General features: G+C 43.2%; 1 protein-coding gene across 2 annotated transcripts in view; it reads left to right on the top strand.

Annotated features, from left to right (window-relative positions):
* Window positions 1–592: 592 nt before the first annotated feature.
* The window catches only part of dact2 (dishevelled-binding antagonist of beta-catenin 2), a 39,929-nt gene continuing 19,530 nt past the window's right edge, over window positions 593–20,991 (top strand). For both annotated transcript variants that reach the window (XM_064317581.1, XM_064317582.1), the window contains exon 1: window positions 593–928. In XM_064317581.1, coding sequence (XP_064173651.1) covers window positions 890–928 — 39 coding nt within the window. In that variant the 5' untranslated portion in view covers window positions 593–889. The remainder of the gene's footprint in view (window positions 929–20,991) is intronic.

Genomic DNA, 20,991 nt, shown 5'->3' on the forward strand with positions numbered 1-20,991 from the left:
TGTCATAAGACACACATCTGTGGGGGTGTTGGCTTTTGGGCAGCTAGAGTTCTCCATGGCAGCCTCCCTATCTCCTTCTCTTCTCCTGCTGAGTGCAGGTCTCCCGTTGAGTGTGGGGGGAAAATAAAAGGTACCACATTTCAGGATTGCCAGGCTGTGCAAAGAATAATGTAAAACCCCATCAAAGCCAGTGTTGCCAATGTTCACTGTAACATTTGACAATTAGTTGAGACAATGAGGTAATCTGGCTATTTAAAAAATAACCTGGCAACATTTCAGCGATTTAGATGGTTATGTAACATTATATATTATATGAAAGCTTTGTAGCCTAACTATATAGGATAACATCCACCTAGTTGTAACATCCTACCTACACCCCCCCAACTACAAATAAATAAATAAAAGAAATAAACAAATAAATAAAACACATTCACCTCAACTTTAGCTTTGATGTAGTTTAGCTGTTGTAGTGTCTGTAATTTTGTTGTCACTTCTCTGCCAATGGATTCCGTGTTTAGGGTTTGAAATGCAACATTACCAATCAATCAATGAACAGAGCTCTCCTCATTTTCGCGAATAATTGGTCCTCCAAACAAATGGCGTTTGCCAAATGTATTGAAAGCTTCCTCTGACTCGTCTAAGCGGAAGTAACCTAGGACTGTTTGGTCTGTTGATTGCCGAAATATTTTTTTTTTATAACCAAGTGTTGTATTTTATTAAAGGACGGTGTTTATTTTTGTATTTGTTTTGCTTTTTTTTGCCGAAATATTTTTTTTTGTTCCAGACAATTAAACGAGACGTCCGGCGTGTGAAGGAGTAGCTGAGGCTACTCAAAGTTTTCACGGGAACATATAATCAAAGTTTGGAGTGTACGAAGACATGTCTGGGGATGCACTACGTCCTCAAGCCTACATTAAGGTCCCTAAAGGTAGGCTCAGAGTGACTATTGTAGTATTGCTTTGGAAATAAGTCTTATTATTAACTTCAAAATTTTTATTTTTATTTTTTGTTTTTATTAACTGCTGAACGCGCTTAACACGTAATACCTACTTCTTATGTTGCAAAAGACCTTCCTAGGTTTTGTGTTTGCTGAAAATGATTATGCCACTAGAAATAGGCTGTGGCCTTCGGTTTGATATTAGATTTGAATATGACCACAGCTGGTAAACATTCGAGTTGATGCCGTAGTATGTTTCCATGTTCTTGTCTGGAGGGTGATATTGTGATATGCTCACTGAAAAACAAGCTGAGTTGCAATACAAGGCATTGCTTTGCGCGGCTTGCTATCTAGCGACATTGAAGTAAAGTGGAGACTTTTGGAGGTGCGTTTGGCGACATTTGTTGGGAGCGGTTTGGCAGCACCAATCTCACAGCCTTGATGGCAACTTCCTTGGTTTCCCTGTGCTGTCAGAGCCCTGCAGTGGGTAAACAGTGTGGGGCCGCAGGGCTTCTGTCGGCTGTTTTTTATGAGGTTTCAGGAAAAGAGTTACTCAGGACACACTCTGTCATTTGTACTGTGATTGACAACATGGCAGAGGGACGGTTATGTGGTGTGTTCACCGCTATGAAATAAGGAGATTTTTCATAAAGCCCCTTTTCAAACGTTCTCTTGGTGTGTCTCAAAATGAGCAAAAGGTGACTTACAGTCTGTGCGCTCCAGAAATGATGGAGGATGATTGTAGTGACTTGATGAGTTGAAAAATATGACTGGGCATCCCAAATGAAAACAAAGGCGGGTTTAAACTAACATGGAACCTGAAATATCAAGTGGTACGGTTCAAAAACACAGCCCTCCTGCATATTGCATACGCAATGCAAGTTGTTTTTATAAGTCCAAGCCACAACGCAAACCCACCACACAGGCTGCATGCTGCTTCTGTAAACCATGTCCATGTACAAGACTGAATGTGGGTTCTGTAATACATCCCTGACACACTCGATCAGCAGGACGGTCAGGACAAAGACCACCTTCAATGTGGGCATCTCAGGACAGTCTTTATTCCGGTGCATGTAGTATGAGTTATGCGGCCCTTTTATTCATTACTTCCAGCAAAGTGGAGGAAGGCCAAAAAGCAAAATGTGGAGTGACATCAGAATTTCCCAGGATAACAAAGGGACTCTTGTTTTGATCAGATTTTAAAGGAAAAAACCAAAAGGCGAGACAAAGAGATCAGGAGATGACAAGACAGCTTGAACGAAAATAAAATCTCCATCGAAATGAGAGTCACCCACCAGCCCGTCGGGTGTGGTTATAATGAGATTAATTAAATGATTGCTCACTGTTTGTTCATTTAAAGGCACGTAAAATTGCTCCAGTCTATCAGATTTGTTCATGTGTGAAATCCGATTGCGGATGGGTAAAATAGCGGGCACATATTTGGTGTTATCCACAGAAATTGCCTGCAGCAGGCCCTGATGGACAGGTGGAGGCAACGTGCCTCATCCTGTAGCCGCAGTTTGGCTTGAGCCCACTCATTGCATTGTGAAGCAGGTGGCTAAAGACGTGCACAGTTGGTCCCTGGGTGCTGCACTGTGGCTGCCCACTGCTCCTGAGTAACTAGGATGGGTGAAATGCGGAGGACAAATTACCCCACAGAGTTTAATAAAGTGTGTTTTATGTCTATATCGTGCTCTTCCATCTGAAACGCATAATGCATGAAATCAAAGCATGAGTTTGCATTTAGTGAACATGTTTTATTCCATTCGTCCAATTTTCACAGGGATTTCTCGCCAGTGTGCCTGTTTCCTTGCTGCATGATTGGTCTGATTTCTGCTTTGCAATGTTTCTGCCGGCTCTATGCTTGAGCTTCAGTGTGCTGCCTTCAGGCCCGTTATCTTGGGTTATGTCAAGACAGGCACCATGCAAAGATCAATCTTGACTGTCCATGATAACACTGCTGAGCCATGGAGATTTCTGGCTGAGGTCAGTTTGAGGGTGATGCCCACATTCTACTCTGCATCTGTGTAGAAAGCAGTTGGAGAAATGACTTCCTGTCCAGGTCAGGTGTTCTGCTTGAATGGTGATGTAGCACTCATCTGGAAAATCTCAAAATACTGTCTGCGTGTCTTTGTGTGCCCCTTTGTGTATGTATGTGTGTGTGTATGTGTGAGAGAGACACTCTGAAACCCGAACTGGACAGAGGCAATTTGAGCATCGTTCAGCGATCCAGTAGGAGTGTTGCACATGTAGTCAACAAATATGCTGTGCCTGTTTCATTAGATGTTTTCACCTCTAGCCTTGGCCCTCAACACCTACTCACTGCCGCCCCCACTGCTCCCCCCCCCCCCCCCCCGCCCCCCGACCCCCCCCCCAACCCACCTCTCCATTTGTCCAATTTGGACAAAACAATATTTGCTTTCATTCTTGCATTTTTGCTGGGATTAAAAGTGTCCGTGCAAAGGGAGGGGCCTGCCCTTTCATCTCATTCACACAATGTGCACCTTTTGGCACCGCAGTGGTCCGCAGAGCCGCCGTGGGGTGGGCTGCACGGGGGTGCGGAGGGGGGAGGTTGGGGGTTTGGGATGGGGGGGGGGGCTTGGCGGGATGGCTCGGGCCTAAGCTCGGGGGATTAACGGGGTGACTTCTCCTCTGGAATGTTCCGCTGACAGGCCGGACACGCCCACCCCCAGCTGCCCGCTCCAAACAGGTGCACGACAGACAAAAAAAGAGAGAGAGAGAGAGAGAGAACAAGGAAAGAAAACAAAACTCACAGAATGATGAACATATCAATAAAGACTGGTCCCGAAACTGAGCCGGCTATATTGCGAATGGGGAATGCCGTTTAAGAAGTAGCCCGACCCCGCAGAGCGAATTGATCCATATGTGAAATGGATGACGAGCCTCGTACTGGCTCACACACTACCATGGGAACAAAAGCATATCTGTGGCGCATAGTCCGAGTCCGACACACTCTTTTCTGCCCAGACATATCGCTTCATCCCTGGAATTCACAGCCAAGTCCACTGACCTGTTAACATCTTACAAGCATACCGCCCAGTAGATGAACAGGCTTAACATTCCTTCCTTAACAACACTGTATTCAAACACATGCAGATCTTTGTTTGCAAAGTAAAAACAACAAAAACAAATAGGCCTACTTGCATTTATTGCAAGTTGCAGTTGAATATAAATCTTTATGTAACCAAGGCCTTATTTACTCACATTGCTTCCATGGCTTTCAGTAGTAAAGTATCCATATGCACTTAAAAGTAATGGTTTCAGGTAACCAGCTGTCCTTAGCGCGCTATGCAGCACTTTTCTGCTAAGTCCCATGTAGCATGCAGTGTGAAAAATCAGTCATTGGCTTGTGGGCGAGTATATTGTAAGATGGCACAAGCTCACATGAAGTTGTATATGTGTAGATGGCAGAGCAGGTGTTTGAGTGCAGGTCACTAGTCAAGAAAGGAGTAGGTTTAAATCACTATTAAAGTACCCTTTCAGGTTTTAAGTAAATGTGGTGGGGGGGAGGGAGTGGGGGGAGGAACTGCTCTCAAAGTTAATATTTATGTAATTAAGTTATTTGTTTATTTATGAACATTAACACAGGCAGTCCTTCTGGGATTTGAACCGAACGCCTCCTGTTTGTACACCAAGTTCCTAAACTACTACTCCGCACCTCTTGTTCTTGCCAAAATCAAGGCCATTAAGTGAATGACCTAAGAGTAGAACGAGTGCTTGTTACAGACACAAACACAAACACAAGGGCAAATGGATGCCTGTGTATGTATATGCTGTCATAACTCCAGGAATGTGCAAGTGCTTGCCCATAGGTATGATGGCATTTTCGAAGTGGAGAAAAATCAGTCCTGCAGGTTGTAATGTAATGGGCAGATAATGTAGGTTGTGCATGAATTCATTCTCACATATATGACATCAGCATCAGAAGCTGAGATGCAGTAATAAGCTTGTTTCTTTTTTGTTGGAAAATGACAGTGCTCGATTTCAATTAATGGCACATTTTCTCTCTGCTTTTTGAGAAGGACAGAAGAAATGAGGCTTGTGCTTTCCTCTGCGGAGACCGCGATGCCCCTCGGCTGTGTGCATCCACCGCGCTCCGCGTCTGACTGACAGACGCTCTGTGAAACCCGACACTTTCGGTTTTCCCTCTCCGCGGGACCTGCCCCGTCATGTTCTGCGTTTTGTAGCTTTTTAAAAAATCTATTTGCAGAGGGACAGCTGTGGACATACCTCATTTGAAACCGCAGCACTGAACAGTGTTTGGGGAAAGGAGCCGTGTCTCAGTGGGCTATAGGTTTAGTGCATATCCCCATTACTGTGGAGGAAATAAGCTTTCTGTGAAATCATGCTACCTGAACAGGACTCCTGACATGTCCTATTACGCACAATCCCTATGTTATTCTGAAAGCCTTTGAGAGAGGCTGTGTGTACCGGTTGTAAATGACATTCTGATATCATAGTCATGCTATATTAGTAGCCTATATTTCACTATCCACAGACGTTATGTTATTATACATGTGACGCACCAGGATGCATTGTGCAGTTTTTATGTACAGTGATTCTGTGGCTCTGAGCAAGCGAATCCTACCTCCAGCCACCTTTTGGGTTGAAAGATTATCAGCTAAAAATGATTTCTGTGATTGGAAAACAGACCTTAAGAGTTTGAGGTAACTCTCCACGCCATGTAAATCTCTTTAACCCAGAGCATCACTGCAGCTGAACTGTCATGACGGCATCGTCATGGCAGCAGTGAAAATTCCGCAGTCAGGACTCAGGTATTTAGGGCTCCCCCCAGGCCCATTAACAACCATTAAGGATCCTCGATTACAGGGATTGGGGTGGGGTGTCTGGATAAATCATTTAATCAAGTGCTTTTTCGCCAAGAAGGCTGCAATCAAGAGCCAAATAACACGTCTGCAAACACCAAACTGTGAGCGCTCATCTCCCCCTGTTCCTTCACTTTTCACTGGGGGAACAGGATGAGAATCCATTAGCTACTGTGGAAATGAAAAAAAAAAAGAAAGCTCCACTGGATGAGATTCAGACTGAGGGGAAAAAGGATGCGTTTCTACCCTTTGCAATACCGTACGATGTTTACAGGAATACAGATGGCTATTACAACGCAGTTTGTGTTGACAAAGCAGGCGTGCTCTTGAAGCTGCCCCGCCATCGTGTTTAGAGGGATAAGGAGCTCATGCCTCCGGACCACCATGCAATGCTTTGTTCTTCCCTGGAAAAGTAACAATCGAACATTCTCCCTCCACGTTTAATTACCAAAAGCTATGCCTCGAAGGGAAAAAAAAAAAAAACGACTTCAAATGCATGGATCCCTGTCATATAATTTAGCCTCGGTAATTTATTATCCATAAATATGACTCCAAGCCATGATGGTGTGTGGCTTTCTAAAAAATCCAGGTTCAGGTTTCAATTGGAATTTTGCTGGAAAATTTCAGTCTAAATGAATTCATTTGAAAAAATAACTTGAAATGGAAAAAATAATACAAGTCTAATATAATGAGATATAAAGCTATAGTATAATGAATAAAAAGAAGGAAATTGTGCAAGCTGTTGCAGGACCATCATAGCAAATGCAGGCACAGGTACACATAGTTGTCACTTGGGGAGGCTGATAGGCTGTTTAGGGTAGATATCGCTTAGATGGGGACCATCAATATGCCACTTAACAAGAGTGAAATTACCATTGGCCCCCTGTTATTCTCTTGGTCTCCTTTTCCATCCCCTGTTCCAAATTTTGAGCTATTCTCCATCAACTCAATACTGACCAGCAGGTTCAAGACCACTGCATGAGTAAGCCTCTGTCAGCAGTACGGCCATGTGCAGTTCAAAAGGACAGAAGAGGAAACAAAGGACTGACCTTAGCCAGAGGATTAGGACCTTTTGGTTGAAGTGGTTCTACCCCAAAATGGCACAGCACTGCAAAAGGCTTGCAACACTAGTGCAGAAGAAATGACTACTGCAAGGTTGGCAGCATTGAACATCTGTCACCAGAGAGGATAAAGTGACAGGACTCAGCAGGGTAATCAGACCTGCAAAGCACCAAATCCAAAGGTGCCTCAGTACCAGCGCACAAGCTTGTGAGTTTAGATCCCGGCTGACTTAAACACCAAGGCACATTGTCCGATGGAAAAGAGTCGAGTCGATCTTGGCCTAATCCTGGCTGTGAAGATGTGCTTGTCTCTGTCGTTGTCTCAAGCCATAGACACCTGGATGACCTCTGACCCAGAGCCAGATGAAAGTCTTGAGACAACAGTAGAGACAAGCACGTCCTCACAGCCAGGATTAGGCCAAGAACGATTCAATTCTTTTCCATCGGACAATGCGCCTTGGTGTTTAAGTCAGCCTGGATCTAAACTCACAAGCTTCTGGTATCACGGACGCTAGCAATCTGTGAAATGGATGTTATGAAATGGCTATTTTTACTTTCCAAACAGCCAAAGTCACAATGGTACACTTTCATGGTGAATGCATTTATTTCAAAGCCAGGGGCAGAAGCAGGAGGTCAGGGTGGTTCTGAGTGATAGTGTGACCGAAGTCCTTATTAGACTGACTTTAGTAAGCAGAGCTTGAAAATGAATTCCATGTTCTGGACCAGAGACTGTCTCACAGGTCATGGGTATGAACAGCATTCTGTATCACTAGAGTAGTGCCTCTGCTACCCCAGCCAAACTTAAGGCCCCTTCTTGCTTCACAGATAAGAGGCGGTGGGGAAGGGGGGGGACGGGGGGACGGGGGGCGGGGGGAGAGACAGCTCTCACGGTGTTCGGATCTTTCAAAGTGTCAAGCGAACGAGTGAGCTGATTTAATTAATTATTATAGTTCTGCAGAATCCAGAAAATCTACAGATGATGAAGGTATTACGGTCACATTGTTGAAACTCGCCGAGCAGTCAGCCTTCGTAATCCGCACTGAAAAGACCTTGAAAGGAGCTCTTGTTGTCCCCGCTCCCTGGTTAACGTTAGAAGTCAGATTATGTGTGTGTCCTCTGTCAGGGGCTGCTTAAATGGCATTAGTTTTGAATGTCTATATCAAGGCTGCTTATGTCTTAAGACCTTCCATGCTGTTGAATCAACCTGCACGTACATCTTTTTTAACCAGTTACAGCTGAACTTAAAAAAACACGTCTAGTTGGTTCATACAATTGCAATAAGATCACATTTGAATAGAACAAGCAGACAACAAGAAGAGGTGATGGAACCCTTTGACAGAGGTCTGGGGGATGGCTCCATCATCAGAAAGGCAAGCATGTTTTGAAAAATTAGCTGGAACAGTCCTGGAGAAATCAGTTCTCAAGAACCACACACAAAGCAGCTCATTGAGAATTTTTTTTTTTTTTGGCTAAGAACTCATCCTTTGAAACCAGGTCCACAGCAGCCCCTGACCCCTGTCAAACGCTACCCCCCAACAGACACACACACACACACACACTTTCACACACACTCTCCCAGCCCTCCATCATCCTATCAAAGGCTTAGTGTGATTTGATTTACAGACAGAAGAGAAAAATGTGATTTATAAAAAAAAGTGTATGAAATCAGTGGAGTGTGAGGGAGTGAGGATGGCTGTGTTGTTGTGTTTAGGTGAACAATGTGTCAATCGAATCAAGACTATTCTGAAAGACACAAAAGATGCTTTCGTGCACAATACCACCCCATTCATGTGTACCGTGCATCCGGATGAGGCAAGTAAACATCATACAATGGGAAAAAGTGCCATGGCAACGTGTTTATATATTTTTCCTTTTATTCTGTGGTATCTGTAGAGATTGTCATACAGACAGAGAGCAAGAGAGAGAGAAGAGTAAGATTGAGAGAAAGAGATGGGGAGAAAGGGTAAGAGAAAGAAAAACAAAGAAAGATTGGAAAGCAGTGGAGAAAAAGAGTGTGAAGGAGTAAGAAAATGTAAAAGTGAGAGAAAAAGAGATGAGAGAAGGGGCACAGTGAGTAAGAGAGTGAGTGAGAGAAGAGAGAAAGAGAGGAAGGGGAATAATTGCCGTCATGGTCTGCTGTCTGAGGCCTCAGACCGTGAAACACTGAGGAGTATTGATTGTGCGCGTGGCGGTGATGATGACACGGAAGTGTCACAACAAGCCGGCGGGGGGAGGCGCACAGGTGTAAAGGGCTGGGGGGCGGTTCAGGTGGTTTAGTGTGCACAGACACCTCACCCTGCCCGTGAGTTGGGGGCCCAGCTGTGGCTGCCCGCGCAGAACACACCTGCCATCGCCTACCCCAGCCGACCGGCGCTCTGTCCCTCAGTCCTGCTGAGGTGTTCCTTACTCCCTGAATTGATCAGCACATACCTGTGCACCAGGATGCAGGGTGCAGGGGCAGGGGGGGGGGGGGGGTTGAATGAAATCCAAACTTCAGCCCACCCTGTAGCTGTGACTTGCATACCTGGGTCTACTTTAAACAGGAGCTGCAATTGCCTCTGTAATTTGAGAGAGGTAAGCAGTTTCCAATGTCACATTTCCAATATAAAAGAACACATGGACATAATATGCAATATTTTTTATATAATGGGTGCTTTGTTTGTTTGTTTTTTTTATGAATGAGATATGAGTAGTTCCTCTACAGAGGCCAATCCAGCTTCTGTATTTATCAAAACATAAGCAGTATCTTGAAATCAGCATAGGCTCTTGAGCTTGAAGTAGCAGGGCTAAACATGTGTCCTTTAAATGCTAATTGACCTGAACCTGTTTTGTTATTGTTTCTGCCTGGCAAACAACTTTGATAAGGGTCTGCCATCTGCTACTGATTCCCATTCTCCACATCTGTTTAACCGTTTCATTACTACTGTGTACTTATATTATCATTATAATTACATACTAAAAAGATAATGGGATATGATCAATTCTAACTAGGAGAGACTGGGGGTATGCCTATAACCTATTAGGTTAGCTTAAAAATGCAATATTTCCAGATTAGAAGCGGTTAACTAAAAGTTAATTGTGTGCTTGCTGGGTGAGTGTTTGAATTATCAAACTTCTTAATTCATAAAAATAACAAAAAACAAGTTCATAAGGGCATGTTTTATTTTACGCAGCATCCATTATAAGCAGCTACTTATTATAACAACCTGCAAATGTGTCCTCAAGGTGCACAAATACCTGAATGATGTACATTAATGAAGGAAGAGGCAAATCTCTAAATCTCCAGTAAATCTCTCTCCTTTTCCATCTGCACAAGTTCTGACTCGTGTCTTTCTCATTTGACAAGCGCTGGGCAAGTGATTAATGTAAAAGGCACCCACTCGTAACAGACTACACCACGGCATCTGGAAAAAGATAAGGTGGACAATTTTCAATAAGCAAGTAAAATTGGAACTGGCTTGTTTATGCTTGTCCTTCATCCCCATGACAATATTCTTAATGAACCAAAAAATAAAACAGTATAGGAAACATCTGGAGATTTGCGAAATCAGAGTCAATGGTGGAAAACAGAACTTGAGCAGACTTGAGTGGGGTACTACTGCGTGTACTTCAAAATGTTTTCAATACAAGAGACAGGACTACAAGACTGCAAGTAAACCTTCATGTCTGCAATTGCTTGAGAAAATCTGTAATTTCATGTAGAGGAATGACAGAACTGTTTTCGGGTGACAAGGAGCTTCATTTCAAAGTCCCTTCAGGTTTAAAATGCTAAATACTACTTGCATTTTATTTTCTCAGCCATTTTAAACGTGGGTAGAATCACACCGTTTTTGCATAATTCTATTACAGATCACAAAAACAGTTTAGACATGAAAAGGATATTATTGGAGGAAGCTTCTCGCAAACTCTTGATCTGCCTTAGGACTAATTTGCCTCCATGTTCAAATTCTGTATAAGCTTTGTATACTCAGTCCATTATTTTAACCAATCAAAACACTTGATTATTCCCGCACCATCCATCCCACACTTCCTTAGCACCATTACCATCCTTCCAGTATTATAAGCACAAATAGCAGCTTCACGTAATGGCATGCATTCTTACTAGTCTCCATCAGTGCCTCCTTCATCTCTTCCACCAACCCCTCCAACCCTCCCTCCTTCCTGGATACGATGGTGTGGTTTGGGTACTGACATCTTGGTCAATTAGCAGAGTCAACACCAAGCGTGGAGTACCAGTGTGTGCTGAAGAATGCTCTGTGTGTGTGTGCGTGTGTGAGCTTGTGTGTGTGTGTACGTGTGTGTTTGCGGGCATGTGTGTGTGTATTTTAGAGAGGAGAAAAGGGTACGCGTTTGCCAGTGCCAGAGTTTGCAGGGAATGACGCCTTCATGTGGGGTGAAAAGACCCCAGAGAGGTGTCAAACTACACATGTGGGTGCCAGTGGGAGAGAGAGAAACAGAGAGAGAGAGATAATAATAACAGTAGTTGTTGTTTTTTTCCATGCCTGTGTGTAACATTTATTGATTATTCTAATTAATCTGTGTTCATTTCTGAATGCAATGACTGTATTTAGAAATATATTTCATACCAATAGGCTTTCCCTCCCCTCTCTCTCATTCAAAGTCTAAAGGATTTATTCAATACTGGATTATTATTCTTACTGGTGTGCCCAGCTTGCCCATATGCATGTGGTATCATGAGTCCCTAAGACATTCATTCATTCATTCATTCATTAACATTCTCTCTCTCGCACACACACACACACAGAGACACACGCACACACACACACGTACACACATGCAAACACACACACGCACACATAAACACATGTATACACACGCACGCACGCACGCACGCATGCACGCACGCACGCACGCATGTTAACAGAATGAACAGACTGTGCTTGGAGTGAGGGGGGCCGGCTCGCTGCCGCGGGTTTGAGCCTCTCTTCACGCAGCCTCTTTCTGTGGGAGAAGCGGCGGCAATCACCCTGTTTGCTCTCCTATTAGTCGCCTCTTCAGATGTGAGGGCAAGGGGGGGCCCCCTCAGACTCCCTGAGGGGCGCTTTACACCCCTCCCAACTACCCGTCGCATGGCTAGAGGCGAATAAACACCAGAGAGAGAGAGAGAGAGAGAGAGAGCTGGAGAGCCAGGCCTGCTCATGCATTCATCATTTTTAGTGGCCTGAAAAAAAAAATGTTTTAATTGCCACATAAGGCCCTGGCACTCAACGGCCTCCAGAGAACATCATTCTGCTGCAACTGAGACCAGGTCAGGCCCCGTCAACAGACCAATGGCACTGGAATATTACACCTCGCCTCATTACCCACATCTAGTGATGCTTCATTTTAATGGTGTTTTTCAGAAAGGGTGATTTTTATGTGTAGTTTATCCAAATATTAAAGAGGGGAAAGAAATGTGCCAGCGGTCCGGTATTTCTCCTGGGTTTAAGCTAATTTCCAGCAGCGCACAGTCCAGCAGTGGATCAATGACACGGTTCATGCCCGTGTTTATTTTTAATAGTTTCAGGGATAATCAGTTTCATTTCGTTATACCCGAAGGGAGAGGGAGGACTGAATACTGACGAATCAGCCACGGTTGTGGATTGTGCACCACAGAAGAAGAAACGGAGGAAGAAGAAGAAACTTTAAGCAGCGACAGCCCAGGAAATGGAAAGCAAATGCTCCCAATTGCAAAGAATGGATCGTTTCAGCGTGGTGCGTGAGTTCATACAATGAGTGACGATGAATCAAGAAGAACCTAGCACTGAACTCCACGTGGAATGTCTCAGTTACACTCCGACACGTACGGAGCACGCTCACCAACTGCCAAGGAAAATGAAAAAGTATGATTTTCTTTTTTAGCTGTGCAAATAATTCAGTCCTTTGCCACCCCCAGGACACGCATGCATGCACGCACACACCAGCCATAACTCAGTTCGCAAAAAGCTAGCGTGATTCCTCTTGCTAAACGGTTTCTGTATACAAGACCAATTTGTCCACCAGGACTGATTGACTCCAGCACGAAAAAAATAAGACTTATGTGGAAACTGTTGCTCTTAATTATTAAAGCTAACATTTACACAGCAAACATACAAGATGTTAATCTACAAATCCTCTCTTGTGAGAGCTGTTTTCTCTCAGCTCCCCCTCCCATCCCCCGATACTTATTTGGGGTTTACAAAGAAAATATTTGCATTGCGATGTTTCTATGAGATGTAATAATTAAGGTGCCAATTAGAGTATAGGGGTTGGTGCAAAAGAAGATGCCTGGTGAGTAGTCCCCATTGTGTCCTGGCCAGGGTTTTGACATTAGATTATGGGTAGTTCCAGATTTCCAAAGTCTTTCTATCCAAAAACCAGCATGCAGACAGCTAACAAATCTACCAGAAACTCAAAAAAAATTTTTGAAAAAAAAAAAATTCTGCATAAAATATTACAAATTTTATCACTGGGGACTTCTGGTGATTTAAGTGGAGAATGCAAAGCAGAGGGTCTCCCAATTCGTCTTTATCTAAATAAATTTCAAAAGTGACCTGCTGATAACAGAATGAAACACTCTAAACAGAGAAATTAAAATGTACAGATGACAACGAGCTAGCTTTGCTGGTAATCTGGCAAACATGGGTGAGGCAGTGACCGCCTCCTCCTCCAACACTGACTGCACACAACCCTCTGAGGACAGGTTGAATTCTACTGATTCTCTTCCAATGGCACAGCTGATTGCAGAATTAACTAAGCAGCAAACGGGTTTAAAGGAAGACATGGCTGCTTTGATCCAATACAATGTCAAGCTTCTGCAAACCTGGCTGACTGCTCTGTGTGACACTGGTACCTACCAGGGCCACCTGCCATTGGTAGAAACATTGGCCGTTGAGAACACTGAACGGTCATTGCAGTGAAAACTACAGTAGAGTCTCCGCAAGCCCAGAATGCCTCTCTCCTGGATCGTCTGGATGAGTTAGAGAACAAGGAGCCCGGGTCCAGTATACGCATCCTAAATGTACCGGGTAGTGTAGATGGCAATGACCCCAGCACGATTGTTTTCGAAGATGATGAGGAGTGAGAGTAACTATGAGTTCAGAGGTATTTATATCCCCACCACACCTGGAAAGGGCAATACTGCACATATGGCCCCGAAGCCACAGCCAGAAATCCTGCTGGAACCTTTGTCTTCTGTTTTCACCAGGAGCTGGAGTTGGCCATGAGTTGAAGTACAAGGGAGATACACCCTGACCCTCGCCAAGAGATGTGCAGCATTAACTCTGTGAATCTGGCCCTGTATCAGAGAGCACTGTGCACTGTGCAGTGCAGTTTCACCGCCACTATACCCAGATTCACAAATTTGAGACACCAGAGAAGGCAAAATAGTTTCATTAGCGCCATGTGGTAAACCAGCCTGATTAGCTCTTTGTTAAGCCACCCTAAATCTGAACCGATTAACTCATCTCTTCCTGTTGATTTCCTTGATAACCTAGCTAGCGTCTAGCTGAGTCCAGCCTATACACTAGTCAATCCTACCAGTACTACGCCTGGACATTTTGTAGTGAGTGTGTGTGTATGTGTGTGTGTTTGAGAGAGTTTGATAGTGTGTGTATGTGCCTGACAAGGAGAACAGTCCATCGGAAGCAATGCTACAGTACCGAGGGCCTATAATCTTCCCTTTTTGGAAGACACACATTGGGATTTGGGTGGGGATTTTGCTTTTTGTTTTCTTTCTTCACGTAGGACTGTCATTGTATTTCTTGGTTTTATATTGTTTGTGTTCATAAACAGGAGAATTGGACTAGACTCTACAAATGGTCCTGTTGAATTCAGGTCTACTGCTAATGAATACAGCACATTGTTTGAGATAACAATTGATTGCCCTTTATGTAAAGTCTAAGACAAAGAGCTATATATGGAGTTCACAGATTATCTCATGGAACATCTCAGGATGTAACCATGTTATCAGAAGGAAGAAAATCCTCACTTATCTTAAACAAAATAGGGCAGACATTGAACTGCCTAGGAAGAGGAAGCTTACACCAGGCATTGAAAAAATGATGGAGATTAATCTCCAACCTGTTGTTCCCAACATCGAGGGTCTTCTACAAAACTGGAGCAAATTGACAATATCCCTATTGGGTAGAATTAAAGTTTAAATGATCATAGCTCCCAAAATTAATTATATTGCTTACTTGTTGCCTCTTGTCTTCCCACCACCGCTCATGGAAGAGTACAATAAATATGTAGAATCTTTTATATGATAACCCGCGAATATACAAAACACAAGCCTCGGCTGACAAATGTCATCAATCAGTATACTAAAATTCTGTTGACACCAGCGAGCTAATACAAGTATCTTGTTCTCGGAGGATCTGTATGAGAATGGTCATGTGGTCTCTTTTAATCATTTAAAATAGACTTACAGTCCAGCAAATACAGACTTTTGTAAGTACCTGCATCTTAGACACTTGCCTCTTTTTGGTGATGAAGCCTGAACCCGGCCAGACAACAGGAATCCAAAATCTGTTTGTGACGTCCATGTCAAGACTGTACTCCACTATTTTATGTCTGTATTAGACATGATGCATAAATTCGATAAGATCAAGATTTTAAAAGACAATGCATACACTTACATTTATGACAACAGAACCGGGCCACAAAATTATTATTATTAATGTCGTTGTAGAATTCCATAATCTTACATTTAGACTTTAAAAAAAAAATTTTTTTATTGAATACGTTTCTATACAAAGTTGCTGCCTGTATTTGCACTGGACGTTAATACTTTCCTGGAAATCTTGCCCCGGGTCCAGTTCTCTGCAGAATCGGCCAGTGTTCTGGCCGCCCTGGCCCGCGAGCATCAATGGCGCGCAGTCATCAATCACGTCCAGCGGGGACCGTGCCCCGCGACAGGTTGGCGAAAGGGACTGACGGGCTGACGCGGCTTGGCCATCGCCGCCGTGCTAAGTTCCAGCTGTTGCCGTCTGAAAGGATTACTTGCATGGCCTAATATTTAGTGGCACAAGAAAGCATTCATTCCCCCTTCTGGGTGATTTTATTGGCTTTATTTATTTATAGGGAACATTTCTTTTTTCTCCCTTTCTCCAAACATTGCAACTTGACATTTGTCTCTGCATGTCATCATTATTCATTTTTTTTCATTTACATTACTTTTTTTGAACAACTCATATGTGTGTTTTATTAATTCCGAGGGGCATTTTGGAAAAACACAAGCAGGCCCTTGAGCACAGTTTATAGTATTTCCTATTTCAAGAGCGTATTTAATTTTCTCATCTGCATTTTCTTAAATGTGAGTTGAATTTGAAGGAGGGGGAATAGTATTTCTTTTAGAAAAATGGATACTTCATTCAAGGTGCTTTTGAATGAAGATTTACTCCCACAAACATAAATGTAGGAATGAGTTGTGGGTTGGATTCCCCACTGGCACATTGCGGCTGTGCTCTTTTGCAATGTTTTTTAACCTGAATTGCTTCAGTAAATATACAGATGTATGAATGATTGCATGTAAACGTAATCTGCATAATTTGCTCTGGATAAGAGCATCTGCTTACTGCCAAAATGCAATGTAATGTTGTAACTGTTTTGGCCTTGAATTATAAGTAGTGTAACTTGTATGTTCTTACCAAAAGATACATTACTACTGTTCATTATGTACAATTATGTTCATTATGTACAAATCAATCATGAGATTGGTATGAAGGACATGCTTACATTTATAGTTCACTCTGCTCTCTATTGATTGACAGTCTCTTAATCCTCCTTGAAGTTGCTTGACTTTTGGTATTCCTCTGTTGTAAAAAAAAAAGCATCTACACAATAGCAACACTTGTTCCAGACTTCCCTTTCAAAGTGACTGCTGAAGGGTACTGTTACCCTGTGTTTATACACAAAAAAGAAGGTGGGGGAGATTTCGTATTTGTTTTCTTTACAGTACTTATTTTTTCTATTTCAAAAAATAACGGTTGTACTTGCTGTACGAAGTAGTACACACATTTTTTTCAGCGGTTCTGTGAACTTTTCTATGAACCTGATTTGAAGGAATGCCACTGCTCTTCAGGCAGGGCTCTACCTGTTAGGTCTCGTCAGCTAATCATCGATTCACAGTTTATTCATTGTGTTGGCTAACCAGGCAGGAGATGGGAGCCTTTTTGAGTGACATCATCTTGCAGTATCTCTGAACGTGGGGTGTAGCGCTGTGTATGAGTCTGTTGGAATCAGCCGTATGCCACAAAACAGGCTTTCTCCTAGCAACCTCACAGGAGCCTTCCAATGACCTTTTGTTGTGGGTACAATAATTGCTGCAATCTAGCATAGCTCTGGTAACACTGGGGTAATATGCTCTGCCTCCGCATCACTGAAACAATGCAAATGTTCATAACCTATTATCTGTGCAGCCTTTGAATGGGCACCTTAAGGAGTTCCCCTCTTTTATATGAAGAGGTGAAACAACAATGGTCTTTTCATAAGATGGCATTATCACACATTTCCCCAGGTGACCTCTGATGACATCATTACCACATCCTTCTTTCATGAATAATTATGTGTGCATCTTGTCTTTATGAAGGTATCACTTTGTCCTCGACGAGTTTCTGCATCCTATTGTTCTCTCAGAAATCAGCACAGTATCGTTCTTTGATCAAATGAATGCATGCATAATAAATGCATCTGCCTTCTCCTTCCCCTGGGAGAACGAGGCGTGGGCACACCCTGCTCATTATATCACATTCCCGCCAGCATTATTGCGCCACAGCAGTGAAACGTCCCGGCAGCGCCGCCATGGCAACGTGAAGGGGATGTAGCGAGGAGCGCCTTCATCCGTCAGTTTACATAGCTCAGATAGAGCGGCCGATACAGCAGATACGCTCACTTCCACCTCCTGCCCTGTGAGCACTGCGGATAGGGGATCAGTGATCCGGGGCAGAGGCTATAACTGAGGGCATACCGCACAGTGTGCCTGCCCACACCGGGATCCGCCTCATGAGATTGATCATATCTGGACACACACAGAGGAAGAAGTGTCCTTTCAGCCGTGTGTGTGTGTGTGTGTGTGTGTGTGTGTGCACGTGCACGTGTGCGTATGTGTGCCACTGCTGTCTGAGACTGCTTTTGTACTCAGGACAATTCTGTGTTTCCCAAACCTCTTCACCTGGTTGCTTCTGTAAATATCCAGCTGTATAAATGGATTGTATGTATAAAGAGTTATCTGAGTAAGTCTCTCTGGATAAGCTTCTGTTAATGCCAAAAATTAACATATCATTGTAACAAAGTATTTTGCTGTATCAATGGCCGATTGATCTTATCGAAGTACAGTTTTCAGTTAGGTGACTTTGATTAACAGTTATCCATGGTTATCGTATCATCTACTGTCAGAAAGTCACACCAAACTAAGTAGAGAATGCACATATAATCCATATAAACAATGCTGGTACAAAATGAAGTGAATGGGTGAAGAAGCAATTTAGCAAAGACAACCAAATAAATTACGTGCCGTATTAAAATGTGATGGTATTAATATGATAACATACCCACTATGATGGTTTGTGAATAAAGAAACAATTCAACACTTAAGATAGCATTTATAGAAGCTGTTCTTGAAAAAGTTAAACCAGTTTAGCTTGACACGGAAAATTCCTCTCAGTACCCAAAGGGGGACCAAGGAGAAAATCTTCCAAGTCTTTTTGTTGGGGAATAGAGCTGAAGAATCCAAGATGTAGCAGATATTTGTAGTACATGTATTTCTCTCAATTGTCCAGGAGAAAAGAGGCCGACAGACCTGCATTCCATTAACACTGGTCCTAATTTTGGCCTGTATTCAATTAACAGTCATACTTAACTTTGGTATGTGTCCCGTTAACATTTGCCCTTAACCTTGGGATGTATTCATTTAACATTGGTCTTTAATTTTGGCACGTATTCAATCAACATTTGTCCTTAACCTTGATATGAGTTCTGTTAACATCTGTCTTTAAGTTTGGCATGTATTCAATTATCATTCGTGCTTCAATTTACAAAGAAATTCAAGTACTATGGAAATATAGTTTGGTAAGGTTATCAATGATCCCTGAGTTTAAACAAACATAAACACAAAAGGTTATGCTTACATAGATATGCAACTCAGAGTTAAGGAAAAATAATAATTGAATCCAGTATATAGTTATAAACTGGTCTCAGTAAGACTGGTTTATAGCATAATAGATTCAGTTAACTGGAATCAATTAGGTAAGATCGTAATTTATTTATTTATTTATGTTGAGTGTTTAATTTTTTATTTTTGCATTTTACCTCTTGGCACATGCCTTGTCAGATCTCATTACGCCTAACAGGTAACAAGCTTGGTTTATCAGCCAATTCATCAAATTATACCCACCATTTACTGTAATTCTCCCGATAAATAAATACTCTCCAAACTGAGCAAATACAGACGCAGACAGACTTTAGCTAATTCATGCTGCCAAATGAACGCACCAGCAGAGAGTAGCCCTAGCAACTCCCCCCATCACACACACTTTCTGTGAGAATTGAGGGAGACTATAAGCTGCCTATTCCAATAGCAGGGACATGGTTGTTCTGTAAATACTCTGCCTAACTGATCCGTTTAATGACAGCCGTGTCCGGGTGTGTACTCAGGGCATTCACAATGTCTCCCTGTGATTGCCCGTGTGTTCATATTTCAGCGATCCAAGACCAGCGCTGAGGGGCCATTGCGCGAGGGACGCAGAGAGAATCAATCATGCGCTCGGCGCGATTCACCTATTCCCCCCGGCAGTGAGTTTTTCAGTCACTCAATCAGCCAACCTGGATTTATTTGCTTATAGCGCCCGTCTCTAAAAATCGCAGGGGAAGGCTTCCTAACGGCGCATTAAAAAACCCAAAATAAAGAGAGCGTTCTTTGGCGGTGAGCGCGGGCGAGAGGAGTTAGGAAATGGCTGAGAGCCGTACGGCCAGGCCAGCCGAGCGAACGCGTTAGCACGACTAACAAGCACCTTACAGTGGGGGTCGAGGATCCGCGGAGTGTGCCAGGGGCACTGAGACACACACACACACACGGGTCTCTGTGCAGCGCCTGGACTTCTAGCGAGGGTGTAGATGGACACGGCGTGCTGTCGCAAGGGGTTCAGCCACGATATTCAATTTGTGACTGGACCGGAATCAATGTCGGTGCGCTTGGCTCTGATTCAGGAGCACAATGCGGCCGTGAAATAGTGCTGCTCAACCTCGCTCCGCATTCTGCGTCTCTGAGGATTGAAGGGTTTTTTTGTTTTCTTAGAAAATGGCAACGCAGATGTGGCACATTTTCCTTTCAGTTTGGATTGCTGCCTGTCACCATAGTGTGAGAGAGCATGATAGTGTTTCTGCATCTGTGTGTGTGAGAGAGAGTGAGGGAAGGCAGAATGAAAGAACGAGAGAAAGGTGGAGAGATATACCTTGTACGTGTGCGAGATAGATGGAGGGATTGTGTTTAGGATACGGAAAATAGGTGAAGGACGCTATCACAGGAAGCAAGCATGCCAAATGCAGCAGTGTGTTGGGGAAACAGCAGTAGTAGGTGTGTGGGAGGGAGGCTGCGTATGTGTTTTCAGAACTTGCTTGAGTGCTTTGGAACACTGCAGGTACAACTTTCCATCTGTGACTCCGCAGTAAATGATCTGTCACAGAATCACCGTCCCTCACAGTTTCACTGATCTATGACTCAATGCATGCAAGGGAGTTAACATAAGCTCTGTGTTCTGATCAATAGAACAGACAGTACAACAGCCAAACAGGAGCCACACACGAAAAAGAAACCAGTCCAAATCCCCACAGCTCCATAAATCCATCCATCTGCTATCGTATATGCCGAGCCCTGTCAAAGGATATATATTTTAACTGCCTGCATGCTGGGTTCTCAGATCCTATTCAAAATGAGAAAACCATTTGGGATGAATTGCACTGTATCCTTTCAAAATTGTGATCTTTGTTGTGAGCTTATGACATTATTTTGTTTGCACTATGTGTTTAAAACGATAGTTCAGTACCTTATATAATTATTGTAGAACTAAAACTGCTATGAATATAGCTGCAGTGAGTACATAACATTAGCTGAGTACCCTGATCAGGAATGGCAAATACAAGACTTTAGGAGCAGTACTTGTCCATGCAG

This window comes from Anguilla rostrata, chromosome 18 (assembly GCF_018555375.3).
Source record: "Anguilla rostrata isolate EN2019 chromosome 18, ASM1855537v3, whole genome shotgun sequence".
Taxonomy (NCBI): domain Eukaryota; kingdom Metazoa; phylum Chordata; class Actinopteri; order Anguilliformes; family Anguillidae; genus Anguilla; species Anguilla rostrata.